At 46.7% G+C, this 16,578-nt stretch overlaps 1 protein-coding gene across 7 annotated transcripts in view; it reads right to left on the reverse strand.

Moving 5' to 3' along the window:
- Positions 1-15,851, reverse strand: part of LOC143259440 (uncharacterized) — a 475,413-nt gene extending 459,562 nt beyond the window's left edge. For 3 of the 7 annotated variants that reach the window (XM_076521694.1, XM_076521699.1, XM_076521693.1), the window contains exons 1-2: positions 15,711-15,850; positions 3-156 (exon numbers count right to left, since the gene is read on the reverse strand). In XM_076521694.1, coding sequence (XP_076377809.1) covers positions 3-49 — 47 coding nt within the window. In that variant the 5' untranslated portion in view covers positions 50-156; positions 15,711-15,850. Of the gene's footprint in view, positions 1-2; positions 157-15,710 lie in introns of those variants that run through there. The other 4 variants (XM_076521695.1, XM_076521697.1, XM_076521696.1 and 1 more) reach the window with 2 other exon arrangements.
- Between the last annotated feature and the right edge of the window lie 727 nt (positions 15,852-16,578).

A 16,578-nucleotide genomic window follows, 5' to 3' on the forward strand; every position in this document is an offset into this window, starting at 1 on the left:
ACACAAGCCACGTGAGTCCATGGATATGTTTGGCCCGTACCGCTCGCATCGAGATGGGGTGGTTTACTTCTAAAATGAAACGATTACACAGCCCGGCCGAGAGCCTCCCGAGGGTCCCAAAGGTAGACGCACTGATCCCGAACTCCCGTCTGTCCTCTAAACAGAAAAACAAAGCACTGGGCGAATACGGCGACGACGACTATCGGGGATCGGCGCGCGCGATTTCGCGGGTAGGAAACGCGCCGGAAACGGAACAGTAGCACCGATGAAATATGTAGTCTATGACATAATCGAAAGTCGGCCGGCCGGCCGAGCCCTCTTTATTGGCGCTGGCGTCGACGTCCACGGCCGTGCCGCCGTCCCTATACGTCACTTCCGTCCGCAAAGGTGTTGCTGCCGTAGGTGGTACGGTCGTTTCGGTCCTAGGTAAACGTGGAGCACATCCGAAGCAGCCTCGAGAATACCCTGCCAGGTAAGGTGGGGGTTTATGGGTTTGCATCCTATGTACTCCATCGTATCTCTAGTTATGGCGTCACGACAAAACCCGACTATATAACCCCGGAGGCATTACTTTCTGTATCGAATGTACGAGTGAGCGACGATCTGCATGCCCGTACTCATCCATAAATGGATCCACGTGCGCGACGGATGATTCTTGCCGCCTGTAACCGGCTGACAGAAGGATTCAGCGGCAAGAATTATCGGCGCGCCGTGTCGGGGTTCCCCATGCTGCCTGTGGCATACACTGTTGTCCAAAAGTTTCTGGCACACAATGTACACAATTTCTTATTCGATTGTTTCGAACCCAATCTGTTCTTACGAAGAACTAGGAGGGGGGGGGGGGAGGCACGACTATATATGATCAAGATAGGAGACTTTCTAACTAAGCCCTAAAAGCTTTCGCTTCTTAACGGTACAAACGAGTAGAGTAACGTCACAGTGGCGTAAGTGACATTTTTGAAAATGTATACTTATATCTTAAAATGTAATTTACCTATGCGAAAATATTAAGAAGACAAGTGAAATAAACTGTGAAGTTACTATAAATTAATTTAACTGTAAATTATCTTAGCAATAAATTTGGTCGGTGAAACAATAATACTGCTTACTTCTCGCAATGAGAAAAATGTACTTACGCCACTATGGTTCTAACCCGCTTACAGGTAGAAAGAATTGATCAGGTGTTCTCAGATCGATAGGTCATAGGGTTGTCCCAGAAGTTCGCCTGTACAGTTGAAGCAGGAACGGTAAGGTTACGGTTTTGCAGGACTCACCCGTTAGAGACAGCGCCGCGAAACTTTTGCAGGGTAATGTAGCCCTCATTTTTGTGGCTGGTGGATGACACCAGGGAGAGCTCGTGTAACCGAGACGGTCCGGTAAAAGGTAACATTGCATCTTCATGCCGCGTATGCCGTTGCCGGAGGATTTTAGTAAAATTGAGTTCCCCCACCCACGCTCCCTTCACAAAGTAAGCTCGTCTGCGGCTTGTACCCAGCGCTGCCAATACGCCAGCGGCGAGGCGGGGCGAAATTGAAGCTTACTACCCCCCCTCCTCTCGGCCGCCCCCGCGGCCCTTACACATCTTGGTAACTTTATTTTTACCCTTTGCTGGGAACTTCTTTAGATTAAAATTTTAATCCGTGGCTTGATGACCGAGCCGGGCATTTTTAAGGTGGGATAGTATCACGCGGGTTATATTTTTTTTTATCGTCAAGTATGCAACGGTATAAATGAAACGCGCGGGAGCAGTATAGACGAATATTTAAACGATTTCCTTAAATGAAAGTTTAGATTCGAGGGAAAGAAAAAGGAAAGAGTTCCTTAATTCCGGAGAAATTCTAGTAAAATTGAAAAATTCGACTATATTATTTAAATACAGTAATTTATGCTCGAAGGATAGAATCAACAACGTTTCATCGGTGAGAACTCTTTCACTGTGTGTTTCAGCTACACAAGCGTGCCTAGCAGACGCTTATACGATCGGTAAAGTAGAACGCGACAAGTTATCGACCCGAGTAGAGCGAACCGTCGGAGACTGCGCTGTAGGCGATTGTATAGTTCCACAGAAAGATTATCAATTAACAAATTAGCGTGAAACAGCTCCGAAGCTAACCCAGAATAGGACACCTAATCGAAAAGACCAGTATATCGAGATTAAAGTACACGTTCCGCAGTTTCAATATTTGGCGGCAATCGGGTAATTCAAAAATAAATGGCGGCAATTCAAATATTCAAAAATTTAAACAACCGAGTGAACATTGCGCTGTTTGTTCTACTCGAAATTAACAACAGATTCGAACAATTGGAAAAAATGCCGATGCAAAATGCATCTTACCAGAATGCAAAGCGTGTTGCGCCAAAAAATACCCCCACCAGGGATCCCCTAACATAGGGGAAATCCGTGGAGCGTTACCTGGCCTCAACCTAACCTACCATTACTGTACCCTGCGAGGTTTACCATAAACAAGGATGGAAAGACTATCCGGTGGGACGGAAAACCTCGTTTGAAATCCGGTGGAGGGGGAAGTCCAGGATAGAGAGCGGCCATGATGCTCCGGGCGGCCAATCAGCGCGCCGCTTTGTCCCGTTACTGCGTAATGGCCGCGGGACACCGCCCAATGTAAAACCCGGCAGACGATACGCTTATTGGACACGAAGGCGTTAAAAGTTTTATTGCATGACTGACAGTTACACCTCGCATTCGAGACCCCGCCGCCGGTCCCCTCTCGCTCCGAGCCCTGTCCCCGCTCCCCTAAAATCGTAAAAGATCTGTCGCAGCCCGCGCGTTCACTACGGGAAACCCACCAACGACTCAGAATGCCCCCTGGACTACGCCCTATGAACTCGCAGCGCTTCATGTCGTCCAGAACTCCATTTTCTCACTGTTTTTCCACCCTCCCGCCGCGTTTTCGACCGCGTGGCCTTTGAATTTCAACGAACGCGCCGCCCTTCCGAATTTGAATTTTTTAATTCGCTAGTCCCGCCCCCTATCCGAGGTGCGCGCATTTCCTAAAACAATTCAAATTTCTCGTATATCTATTTGAATATTAAGCGAACGCGACGCCCCTCCGAATTTCAATGTCTAAATTCCCTATTCCCGCCTAAAACGCACGTGTCTCCTTGAACAATTCGAATTTACTCTATTTTAATACGAATTTGAATGAACGCGTCGCCCTTCGAAATCTAAATATGAAAATTTTGTAGTCCGTGAACAATTGGAATTAATTTTATCTTAATTTGAATTCAAACGCACATACGCTTAGAAATAATCTACGGCAAATAAAGCCCCGCGTTCTGAATTCGATGACGGAGTTAATGGGTTTCTACGTGGCCTATGATTCCGATATTTTAATTAGAAAATTCCTCGCAGATAGCTAGGTTCTACTTCACCTGACACTTTGCTCCTTAGGAAATACGTCTAATAATTTTCAGTCTTGTTTTATTCGAGGCACCGTTGGTGGTTCAAGCGTCTCGAGAATGCATCTGTGGAAGAACGACAGTGTTTTGAGAGGAAGCATGCGAGCTACGGTGGCGGTATTTTAACGAGAAAATTCTCCGCACGATTTACTTCTTCGTTGCCTCGCTTGTTTAGTGACTACAGTAAATTCTCCCTAATTGACGCTCAGATTGTGCACAAAACTGGACAATCTGGGAAGGAAAGATACGATTATTCGAGCCTTACGACTCATATTTATCCTTGTTTGACTATAAAAAATGAGCTGTAAGACTCGAATAATCGTCCCTCCTCTTCCCAAATTGTCCATTTTTGTGTACAATCATTATATTAATTAGGGAGAATTTACTATATATGGAGTTTAGCTGTTACATTTTTCAATCATCAATTTCCGAAATACTAACAAGCATTGTTACGATTCATTTTCTATTTCTTTTTAGGAATGTTTATTGCAATAATAGAATTCAGGCAGACTGAAATGTCTCGAACAAATAAAAACACTCGAAACAAACTATTTCCCGACAAAAGAAATTGAACGTATAATCACAACGATCGCTTGAAATTCGATAGAAACGATTTTAGCGAGACAGACCAGCAATCTATCCAGACATCAGAATCGCAAGAACAGGAAGTTCAATTAACGGGCTCGCGTAGCAGCAGTAAAATGCACGCCTGAACAAATATTCTTTGAAATGGAAAATAAAAACTGCGGAAATCTTATCGTAGCTCCCAATGAAACGCCCGTTTAACATCGTTTTGCATTAATTAATTTCTATGGTTTCTAGCAGAGATCAAGCGCGCACCTTATTGCCCGTGATATAATCGTGTGATTGCTGAACGTGCATGTTAGATATTGATTACTGCAATCTTAATTATCCCTCGTCCCATCGTTCCGTTAGAAATCCACGTTCGTTCGCTTGATGGGAATTTTCGCAGCTCGCATAACGAGCCAGCGACTTTATACGCCATCAACGAGTAGCTTATTTTCATTGACTCGGGAGGAAAACAATAGCGAATTTGCCGGAGGGCGTTCCGCGTAAATACAGGCCTAATTCCATCTTAAACGCTATGTTAATTAATCTCGAACAGCCTAATTTCGTATACGATCCATTGAAATACCATCGGGAATATTTAAATAAATTTGAATAACCAATAAATTACGGCGCCAATTAGTCAGCCTAAACTGCTGTGGATCGTTTACAAATAGCGAAAGGAAATCGCTCGATAATTGCGCAAGAAGCAGTAAATAATTACACGCCGATCGCTTGAAATATTTTTACGTCCACGAATCGAATGCAACGTTCTCCAAGTAAGCAAACATACCGAATGCAAACAAGAGCACGTAATTTCTACACATTATAGCAAAGATGAAAGTTGCAGTTGCAACGTTTTCAGTGACACTAGACACAGCAGATCGCGCACCTCTGAAAAAGTTATATCGTGATCGCGTGGCATTACGCGATTAAACGGTCAGCGTATGTAAAGCGGTGTACTCACCCCTCGCACGATCGATGAACTCCGATCTCTCGGTGGACACTGCACTCAATAACGGTCGGCACGCGATCGTCTAACAATAGAACACTCCCGCACCACGATCTCCAACATCACAGGGCCCCCGTGCATGGCTCGCATCAACCGATAATGGCAATCATCGTCGGCGGCCGCCATCGATGACTTGTGCGGGTCAGGTCAAGGACGTTCGCCAGCTGCCATTTTTCCCGGAGCGCGATCGAACCGTCTCGATACCATCGATGATTCACTTCTGTGACTCGATACATCCTCCGCGTTTTCTCGAAACGAGCGTGCTCTCGTCGCTGAAACTTCGCGTGCAGGCTTGTATACAAATAGATCACCGAGTTATTCGCCGAATCTTCGTTTCGCTGCGTGGTTCACTTTTATCTCGCGTATTTCCAGCGCGCAGTCTCCCCGCGATTGGCCGAGTCTCTTCAAAGCGGCTCGGTTTATTATTCCCGAGCCGGAGGGTCGCTGCATTAGCGATCCACGTTTGCGTCACAACATCTCGTCGATGCACTGAACATTCACTTGCGGTTTATCTTGTCATCGTCTTCCCCGAAAGCTCATCTTCGTGCTCGCTCGTCGATTCGCCGGCCGTTCTCCAGTCGCGAACGAAATCCTGCTTCCTCGATTTTCCGTGGAAATAGTCGAATCGCGATGGAAATAATTGGATCTCGGTGGAAACAATTTAACTTTGGTGGAATAAAAAGACACCGGGATCGCTGGATGCGCCGAGGAATTCCGTCGAAGGCCGCTCGAGGGTGGTTTCGAAAAAAAAAAAAACACTGGTCCCGTGGAAGTCGGCCTGGTCCGACCACCATAATTATTTACAAGTCCCAACCCCGGCCGAGGGATAGGCGGAAGCCGGGAGGAGCGCGGAATAGTGGTCGGGGCGACCATGTGCTCCGCGAGCCTCACGAACATAACTGCGCTTGCGCCCCTTCGCTATGTCTGACCCCTGCGAACGTCACACGAGAGCTCTTCCGTCGCTGCTTCCCCCCTTTCCTTCTCGTCCTGGTCCCGATCCTCGTCCTCGTCCACGTCCTGTGCCCTGCGCCGGCTAACGCGAGAGATGGATATGCGGTGAAGTGAACTGTTGCAGCTACCGTGTCCGCCATCCTGGCGTTCCGGGAAGGGCGGGCGCAGGGGGATGGTCGATGCGGTACTCCGAGATAGGGAGTACACACTATGCACCTAATGCCTACCCACCGAACTGTGTTCCTCCGGTCAGCATCACTAGACCACTGGCAGCTCTAATTGCCGCCGCAACACTGACGTCTCGGTAGCGATGCTCTTCGAGTTAGCCCTCTGGTCGCCGTGGCCCTCGAGACAATCTTATTATTATGCCACTGAACGAGTCGCTTCGACTGGGTCAAGCCGGTCGTTCGGCCAATCGAGAGCGGACACAAATGGCGATTCGATTAGGTTCGGACGATTCCTCCACTCGCAGTCACCGACACGCGTTCACGTTTCAAAAAAGAAAAAAATCCCAATGACGTAATGAGACGATATTTCTGGTCTCGAACACCTCAACAAAAATGAAACCAACTGTAACAGTAACGTTTAAACCCCGTCTTTCTCGCGGTAGAGAAAACAATGGAAACCGTGCCTTCGCTTCTGCGATCAATTAGGGGTTAACCGTCCCTCGGAACCCGGACCCCGGTCACGCGAAGGCCGATTAACCGAGGACACTGGTTGTCTTCCTCGTCTCTGGTTGTCTTGTCCCGAGTTAGGGGTTCGCGCTGTCCGATCGGGGGTGGCTTATCGCGGTTACTGATCGGAACTGCCGCGGTGGTTTTCGTGGCAGCGATGGCGCGCGATCGAAGCCGCGGACAACACGGCCACTGGATGACTTCTTCTTCTCCCGACCCTTCCACTGCGCTCGAGGCGCATCCCGTGCACCCGATGCACCCCCTTTTACGCACTTGCTCTCCGGCTCTCTGCCGGCGTACTTCCTTCCAGGTATACCCATGCGCACTGCACGAAAAACGAAAGAGCCAGCAGCGTCGCCGAAGAAGGTGAAGCTTATTCGTGTATCGAACATTCGCGTCACGTTTGCTGCCTGCCTGCCGGTCGGTGCTTCGTACGCGAACCCGACGGTCACAAGCACGAAAGGTTACGAACCAATGGCGGCGAATGGGCGTACACGTGACGCCGCTCTTTTCCGACCGTTTCGAGCATCGTCCGGATGCTCGATTTTCCAAGGGACCGCCGGCCCGGTAATCAATTAGATGCTGACAAGCGGAGGCCGAGCTATACGACCGACGGTCATGCTCCGTTTAGCTGTCGACTCGGGCCAAATTAAGCTATTCGCGAGCCGGCGATGGCCCGAGCACGTGTGCCGCATCTCTGATTCGAATACCTGTGCATTTGATAGAGATTTATCGCTTTGCACGTCGAGCCACTCTAGATTTGCCTTGGAAGTGGAAGGTCGGCTTGGAAAGAAGGATTTCAGGAGTCTTCGGGCTCCTCCGGATAATCCTTTAATAAACTGAATCTGTTAAGCTTGGTATCAGAAGCGTTTACGTTAAATCTAGATCGAGTTAGGCTCGTCGGTGAGTTATCTATCTAATTGGTTAAGTCGCTGATGTTCGATCATCCAATTGCCTGTATTTTATGCTTTATTCTGTTTGCATGATTTTGATAAGTTGTAGTAGGCGTTGTATTGGAATGGAGTTTGGTTGAGAGAGCTTTTAGAACGTAGTTGTTCGCGTGGACCAGTTTTTAATACGAAATTCGTCGCGTTCTTGTACTTAATCCAAATTCTGGTCTTTTACTTGCAATATTAAACGCAACATGTCACAACTCGGTTAAATAGTGTCGCTCACGATGTTTCGCTACAATCTTTACGTATTAACAAACGTTTTGCCTTAAATGCGACGTAAGAATGATGAGACTGAATTTATTTACACTTGCCACAATTTATTCAATCATTTCCTATGGAAGAGTCTTTGCAATTTCAAGGATTTTGAAATAGAAAATGTGAGACCGGTCGTTTTGTCCGGCTTGGTGCGTTTAGCGTTGAACACAATTTTCTATCAACCCTCCGATAAAGATCTGTGACGCCTTTGTCGGACAACAATTCTTTAACAAACCCCAGGATTTTTCAGAAGAACGGAAAGATGATTCGACTTTAAGGAATGTATTTGGAACGTGTTCCCGCGTATTTGCGCTCGCTTAAAAATACATACTATATTTCGAAGCGGTCTCAGACCCGTGGACCGAACTTCTGATCCATTTGCCCGGGATTCCGTGGCTCGCCGTAGCTCCTGACTCGCCACGGGCGATCTAAATTCGTTAAGAGACGAATATTTCACTCCGCCTGTTTGCGTAACCCCGATTATCCTGGAAGAATGGATATTCTTCCTCGGTCTCCGTGACGGGAGACTTTATTGCGAGCGGATAATGTTTGCGAAGGCGAATGCGTTACGTTGAACGCGAACAAAAAACAGCTGAACGGAATGGTGAAGTTATTTCGATGTTCTCCCGGGAGCGGGGCTGTAAATGTATGCGTGCGTCTCGTTATCGCGGATAAAAACTGTCCGACATGTTTACGAAGGACATGGAAATTATTAGCAGAGATCCCTATTTCGCGTGCGTTTAAGTACAGCTGACGAATCTGTACTTTAATGCGTCTAATTCTCTTAATACACGGTTACCCGTGTGATTGTTAATTTGATTTGTACCCCCGTATAATTGTTCGTACACTGGTACCCGTTTAATTCTTAATCATGTGTACACGTGTACTTCTACGTTACATAATTTATTGTACGAGTAATAGAGAAATACACGCGTACACGTGTAATATAGAAATAGTCTAATGGATCTCCAATGGAAATGATATTCTAGATTGCAAATTTGCTGCACATTTGCATTCTGGATCGGAGAGGGTCTCGAACACGTTCAACGGTTCAGGGTAATTTGAATACTGCTCCCGTGAGGCACGAGATACAACTGGAATACTTCAACCACGTTAGGAAACGCATTTGAACGTGAAAATGAGAGAGAAAGGTGATTCATTCGTCTCGTGACCAATGCATGTTGATAATTTAGACCAAACCGGTTCGACATCTTTTCAATAGTCACTTGCAACAATGTTCTGTCGCTTCGTGGTTCACTGAAGCAGAAAAATGCTTTCTCAATTGTATTCTGCGCTTCAAAAGTGCAATCTATGCTCTAAAATAACAATCCGCGATCCAAAGTCATATGTTTCATTCGAAAATACCAGGAGTGACATAAAAAAGGTTTGCCTTAACATTTTGCAGCTGATCTTTTCGATTAGTTGCTAAATCCATTGCACACGACCTCAAACTGAATTTGACCTTCGTCATCGATCGATCATTGACTAAAAATCACTAAAAACCAATTCCCGATGAAGCGTCTCCAGACATTTTGTCGTCGAAAGTTTCTGCATGTCGATGCTAACTACAGTAAATTCTCCCTAATTCTCCTTTAGCTTGGAAGCAAAAGTGGACAATTTGGGAAGAGATGATACGATTATTCGAGTCTTGCACCTCGTTTTTATAATCGTTGACAATCGGCATCTATAAAAATTTCCTACAAGCCTCGAATAATCGCATCTCCCCTTTCCAAATTGTCTATTTTCGTTTACAAGCTGAAGGAAAATTAGGGAGAATTTACTGCACTCCGTACGCAATATTAATGCATAAAAATGAATCTTGTTTTCCTTCTCATCCCTTTTGCACCGATTTCAGAGTTACTGTTATTCCTAGACCGCGGATTTTTATGTTGAATATAAATTATCTGAGACAATTGCAAGAGATTTCCACTGTAGACAATTCCACTTTTGTAGACAATTATTTCCACTACTAATCATTTTGATGAGTCGAACGTAACACAGTAGCATTTGTAAATACCTTCAATGATTTGCATTCTATCCACTCCTTTTTTATTACGCTTGACACGCCACAGAGAAATACTAAATCGTCGACGATGCAACCGTAAATATTCTCTTCGCCGATATCCACAAAATAAAACTCATTACCGTTTTCGAAACCCTTGATCGTCGACTTTGGATCATAATAGCTGTCTTCAAGAAAGATGCAACGTCATCGTCGGACGAAGAAGAGTGATATCAACCGGAAGTTCAACGGCGGACGTCTCCCCGAGGCCCGGGCAAACTGTAAGCCGTTCGAGATGGACTTCGGGGGATAATCCTCGAAAGTTTTCCTGCTGCTCGGCATCGAAACGGCCCACGGCTAAAAAAGTGCTCCCCGATCCAGCGGGATCGCGGGAGGGAGAAAAAGAGGTGGCCGGAGGGGGCGGGGACCGGGAGAGGAAAGAGAGAATGTCGTCTCGTAAAACCAGTGATTTGCATACGATGTAAATTACACGATAAGAGCATAAAATCCTGATTGCTTCATACGCGTTATAAACCTGTTGTCATGCACGATCTTCGATGCAAATCGTTGCACGTTATTACCGTCGATATCTTCGGGGCCGTGGATAGTACACGCCTCCATTGTTACTTTGTTCGGCGAGCAACGCTGGCCGAAACGTTTTAGCGAACGGAAAACCAGACGGCGGTCTTAAAAACTAGCAATTTAAGCACGCTACTCCCGATCGCGATAAGAGAGCCTCTGCTCTGAGGCCGTGCAATCAGCTCGGCGAACCAAGCACGCTTTACTTCTCCTATAAAGAATCGTTTCCGCTCGTCTTACTCGATTTCAAAGCGACTCGAACCTTCCGAAACGCTGATGCGAAGATCTTAGGCGAATCGTACGCGCCGTCCTCTACGACCGCCATCTTTCCTCGCGCGAGTTTTGTTCTTCTTTAGCCAGAATTATATCCTCCTGGGTCTTTAGACTTCGAAAGTAATCGAAACGACGAGATAATTGTGTTATTTACGTTTATTTTCGAGTTATTTCACTGTTGGGAATTTCTCCGCTTCGGCCGCCATGTTTGCTGCATAAATTTCATTCTTGATACGTTTTTACAAAGTATTGCCGTTTTTCTTCGGGGCTTCTGAATTCTCAAGGTGATCGGAACAGTTGAAAACGTCCAAATAATTATTTCTATTTGAGTTTACGACAGAGATCTCGTTGTTGTTATTATTCGCCATGGAGGCGCATGATACACGCTATGATTAACGAAGAAAGTTGAACAATAAACAAAGGAGAGCGTGGAGCTTGTATTAATCAGTGTGCGACTCCCTGAACTTCGTTGTCGTGGAAGATAACCCTAAGCTTATCTTGAAGACAGCGGGTACGATAAGGCGTACTCGTTCGAAAGCTTCTGCATATGTTTATTTGCTACTGAAGAAAGTGCACGCAGACTTTGGCTAAATGATTTTAGATTTGTGCGGAGTTATTCGCTGATTTCTACAGGGGTTGAAAATACTGTGAATTCTATCAAACGAACGAATGAACATAAGCTTGCAGACATTGTTATAATTGATTTCAATTATTAATAACTACAATTTCTTCTTACGTTGGTTATTATTAGTGCAACGCGTTCATCAAGCTACGAAGGAGCTCAAAATGAAGAAATCGAGGCGACATGCAATTCCAAATATTTCAATGAGACTGCGGACGTCTCGAACATCTTCGCTCCAGTAATCGCTGACACATTCCGGATAACGGAGGCTCGGCAAGAATTCAAAGAAAATGGAAAAGGGAAAGTTTAGGGCCGTACGCATTGTCGGCGACGGAATTCGTGCCGAAGGGAAGGATTGTGCCGCGTATAAAAACTCGGGTCGAAATTGAAAACATAACCTACTTTCACCTCGAACTTCTTGACGGCCGACCGACTTGATGTTTAGAGAAAAAGAAAAGAGAAACTACCCCGAGCGGCGGACCAAACAAGGGAGACAAAAGAGAAAGCGTACGATGCCTGTATGCGTGTTTAGGCGAACGGAAATGTCGGATGTCGGATCGGAAGATCAAGTTTTCAATGGAATAATTCGCTTCGAGGACTTCACAATTTTCTCTGAACAATATCCGCAATTTTTCTGCCATCTTCAACACGATGATCTTTGTCAGATATTTGGATAACATCGACGCGTTAAGTGACGAAAGTCAACTCCAAAAATTCCCATAAAATCAAGATGATTCGACCAGTTAGCTGTTGCTACCTTTGAAAATATATTGCAAAAGTTCCACAATATACAGACTGTTCATTTGTTGGTTTTATTTTGTCTTGGTCTCCGAATGTTCAAAACATCATAAAATCCACGAATCTATTTTAATGTTCGCTAAAATCGCGATTTAAACAGCAACTTTGAACGCACGACGGGGCTATTATCATTTCTTCATGACAGGTATGCTCGTCAAAAACAACAAACTGGTTAATCAATGAAACCGAAACTAGGAAGTTAAAATTTACGATAGTGGATAGCGTTTAACTCTGTGTCATTCCGAACATCTTAGTAAAATTCAATTTGTAGGAACATATCCCCATAAAACTTGCATTTGGAAACTAGTCAAAAATTAATGTCATCCATATGCGAGCGACGCCGAACTCGACGCGTCGATGTAATGGACAAGACGGTTCAGTCGTCTTTCGGCCAAGATAATCTGCGATATTTAGCCCGAAGATGCCGTTAAGATTGTGTCATGAAAGGAGTTGATCGCGGCACGATGAAAAACACAATCTGGATAGGCCTCGCGGGGCACTCGAAAGCGTGGGATCAAACGGCGGCCGTTTGTTTCGTGATCGCCGTGCGATTTAACGCGACTAAATGTCGCCGCCGTTTAACGCCTCTCAGATTTACGCAGCATTCAACGGAAAATGATGTGCCATTGTTTTCGCTGCGCACCTGGCTCGTTCACGGTTTATCTAGATTTCTTTTCGCCGGCGCGTACGAAACGGAGACGTTGATTTCCATACAAATTGGACAGTTACGATAATGCTCGGTGAATTACGCAATCGAATTTAACGCAGCGGCGGCGGCGACTCTGAACGGCCATTGTTGTAGGTGTTGTGTTGAATGGTTTTCGGTGTCTCGACACACTTTTAAAATAGGTTCGTCCTGTATTTCTGTCGTTAAACGGCGATTCTCATTCGTATAAATTTGCAATGCTTAGCTACCGGCTCGGCGTTTCGTTTTACTTCGTGTCGCGCGTTGATGGACGACTTATCCGAACATTCGAACACACACAGTCGTTAATCTGTAATTAATGAAACGGGAAATTGAGTTCGGAGTTCCTGAACGAGTAGCGATCGAAGATTACAACATGAAATTCGAAGCTGAGACGCAGGTGCGCGACAATGAAACTATGAACGACGAAACTCCTTCGAATTTGATAAAATGAGCAAGAAGAGAAGAATCGGTTTGGTCTAGCAACATCTAATGGCCGATGTCTACAAGAGATGATTGCGTCCTCGCACCAGAAACGGAAGCATTTGCAATTACGACTCTAGTGTTTTTATACTGTAATATCCTCCCGAAATATCGATATTTATAAGACGGATGGAGCAAAATTGGACTTTACCAGAAGGAAAGAGAACCGTACACTAAAGAAACAATATTTCCGAAGGACTCTGCACCTTGCAACGCAATTTCCGCGATAATAACTAGATAGAAGCACCGGAGAAAGAGAAAACAAAGACGGAAGAATCAGAGAGTTCGATATTGCGGATGCAGAAATCACGCAGTACCTTGATATGATGATGATAATAATACTGATAGTATGTTTATTTGTTGTTACAGAGGATGTTGTAATAGCGTCGTTAATGATAATAACAGTAATAACAGTAATAATGTCATAGTATCAGTAATAAGAATATCAATGTGTCAGTAATAAAAACTGTAATGTAATAGTATTAATAACAGGAATAATAATGTAATAGACTCAGCAATAAGAAAAAAAGTGTGGTAATAACAATAACAACAACAAGATCAAAACCTTAAGGATGATTTCGAAGAATATCGATGGCAAAATGTTTAAATAATGTATAAAAGTAACAAAAGAAGTTGAAAGAGTAGCAATATCGGTTGGCCTTAATGAATGTTCTCCCAAGGTTACTGACCGGTGTATAAAAGTTCAATTTTTTCCAGAGTTTGAGGACAATAGACAGTGTGATTTGTAGTTGATTTCGTGACCGCGGATTTTATGCATTTATGATAAAAATAAGTAGATACAATTTAAGACAGTGTGAAGATCAAAGGAAACTAAGAACGTCGATGCATTGATTCGAACTGATTAAAATGATCAATTATATAAAAAAACTAGTGCTTGGATCCTATGTCCTGTAACAGACAATTTTTATTTTGCATAAAAATCCGCAGTCTAGCGACTGATGAGTATGTATCTAACGAAAGAGCAAGGCACTGGCAAAACATGGTCGCCTTACCCGCGCCCGGGGCCCTAAACTCGCGTCCAGTGTCCCCGCACGGGGTAATGATCCAGAGACTTGGATCGTCTTGACCGTTCACATACCTTTCTCGGATTTTTCGGATCCCGAAGCCGCGATTATTACACGATTGGAAGCGATCCGGGCAGCGTATGAACAGCGGATCCAATCTGATCAGCGACGGCGGGGAACGGAGGACCGAAAAACGATCATTCGGGGGGAGAGGGATCGGGGGTGGAGGGGATGAAGGCATTGCCAAACATTTACGAGGAGACTACTTTGCATCCGGAGGTCGATAACGCGGTGATCCCGACCTGCGCGAGTATTTTCCTGCATAGCATCGCGAAAGTGCACACGCAAGTCACATGGCGCATGGTCGCGATACACGTACGGCCGCTGAAGCCGGCTGGGCGTGGCCAACCGTTCGACGGCCGTTCCGCCAATCGATAACCGTCTATCCCCACCGCCGGCCGATCGGTGCACCGTTCGCAGCCCGAAGAATTCGCGTTTCCCCTCGCGCATCCGCGGCGATGCTCTTTCCGCGGGTCCCATCGGAACGCGAAAAAAGCCAGCTAATTGAGTATTTCGGGGCTGCGTTTGTTTATCCGACGGCGCGAACACGACGGTGGACAGACGTGGAACGGCTTTTCACGGGCCACGTTTGCGTTCGTTACATTGCGACGATTGAGGCTCTTCCTTATGGTTGATCTTGATCTTTAACGGGGTTTCGAGAGGCTGGGAGTGTTGCTAATTTAGTCTCAGGGGTTAAGTCGCGCTCTTGGAACGAAGCAGATGGTAGAACGATTTCGAATTCGAAGGGTAGGTCGTCGCAGTGGTGGAGAACGAGGGGAGAATGCAGAGTGAAGGTTCTTAGGTTTGTTTTCAGTAGTATGGAGGATTGCATCGGTGACGGATTGGTCTGGATTCTTTGACAGAGTTGGAGGACGTTGGTAGACCTACCTTCGAGAGCACGAATCTCAAAAGAAGCATCTGACAGAATGTTTTCAGTTTCAATAGGTAGCTGTCAATCACGGTTGACGTGCACGGGGAAACAAATTCGAGCAGCTTTCTCCGGCTGTTTTGAAGACCATGCGAACAACAAATCCGTTCGAAGACGTTGGTAGCATCACTGACCTACCCTAAAAGCAACTGTTCGTTCTGAAACGAGAAAGCTAGAACCACGACCGTCAGGTTCTTTCTAATCCCTCTGATCGACGCGCAGCTCGTCGAGCAATCCGTCCTACGGCATTCCATTCGCCTAACCCGGTCGAGGACCGAAACTGTCTCGTCGAGGCAATCGTTACGGTACCTCTGGCGCACCGATTATCAAAATGCCGTGCGTTCGGAGGGCCCGGCGAGCGCGCAAAAGCGGGCAGAGCGGTCGGAAGCTGGCGCAGTATGAGCGTATCGTGTGGAAGGCGCTTACCGTGAGGTAGGGCAGCGAGATCTCCCGGTGGCAGCAGCGACGACGTCGTCGACGGTCGTCGGGACGCTCAGGCACTGAACCAGCACGCGACGGACCCTGCGGCGGACACGACGAGGAGAGCCTGGCGACGGACCCGGCGAGTCCTGGCGAACACCGGGCAATCACGTGGCCGCGTGTCAGAGGAACTTGGAAACTTTGGCTGGCACAGAAGCACAGAAGGAAGCACGCCGGCGACCGAACTGTCAACGTCGACGAAGACGACGGGGATGATGCCCGGAACGATGCCCGCACGGGGATGCGGAAAGCGGCGCGATGGAAGGGCCGGCGATCGCGAGAGGAAGCCCGTGTCGCCGCGAGCGGATCGCGCGAAGCGGAGGGTCAGCCTTGAACGGGCCCGGGGTTTGCTCGGGTTCGCCGATCCGACTAGCAAACCGAAAATACCGGCGAAATACTGGCAAACGGCGATGCCAGCAGCCCGTACGTTCGACGCTCGCCGCGCTATACGCCTTCGGGTTTGCTATACTATAAGGTAGTAAGTGAGCGAGAGACCAAGCGGGACCCCTACCGGCGCAGCCGTACATCTTAGTATTATGGGCAACTCACATTGGAAGATACGCCATCAAGCATAGCCCTAGCGAGAACGCGAGAGCGAGCGAGCCAAGCCGAGCGATTGTAAAAGTTTTAGGGACACTTTGCGAACGTTCTCCCCTCTCGCCCCTCCCGCGCGCGCCGCTGCGGCCACTCTCCTCGCTCGGCTCTCTCTCCCTCTCGTCCTGTCTCTCTCTCTCTCTCGTTCTCTCTTCTCTCTCCCTCGGTTTCCTCTCCTCTCGCTCCGCGGAGCCGCGCCCCGGTTCTCTCACCCCGCCGA

This window comes from Megalopta genalis, chromosome 5 (assembly GCF_051020955.1).
Source record: "Megalopta genalis isolate 19385.01 chromosome 5, iyMegGena1_principal, whole genome shotgun sequence".
Classification (NCBI taxonomy): domain Eukaryota; kingdom Metazoa; phylum Arthropoda; class Insecta; order Hymenoptera; family Halictidae; genus Megalopta; species Megalopta genalis.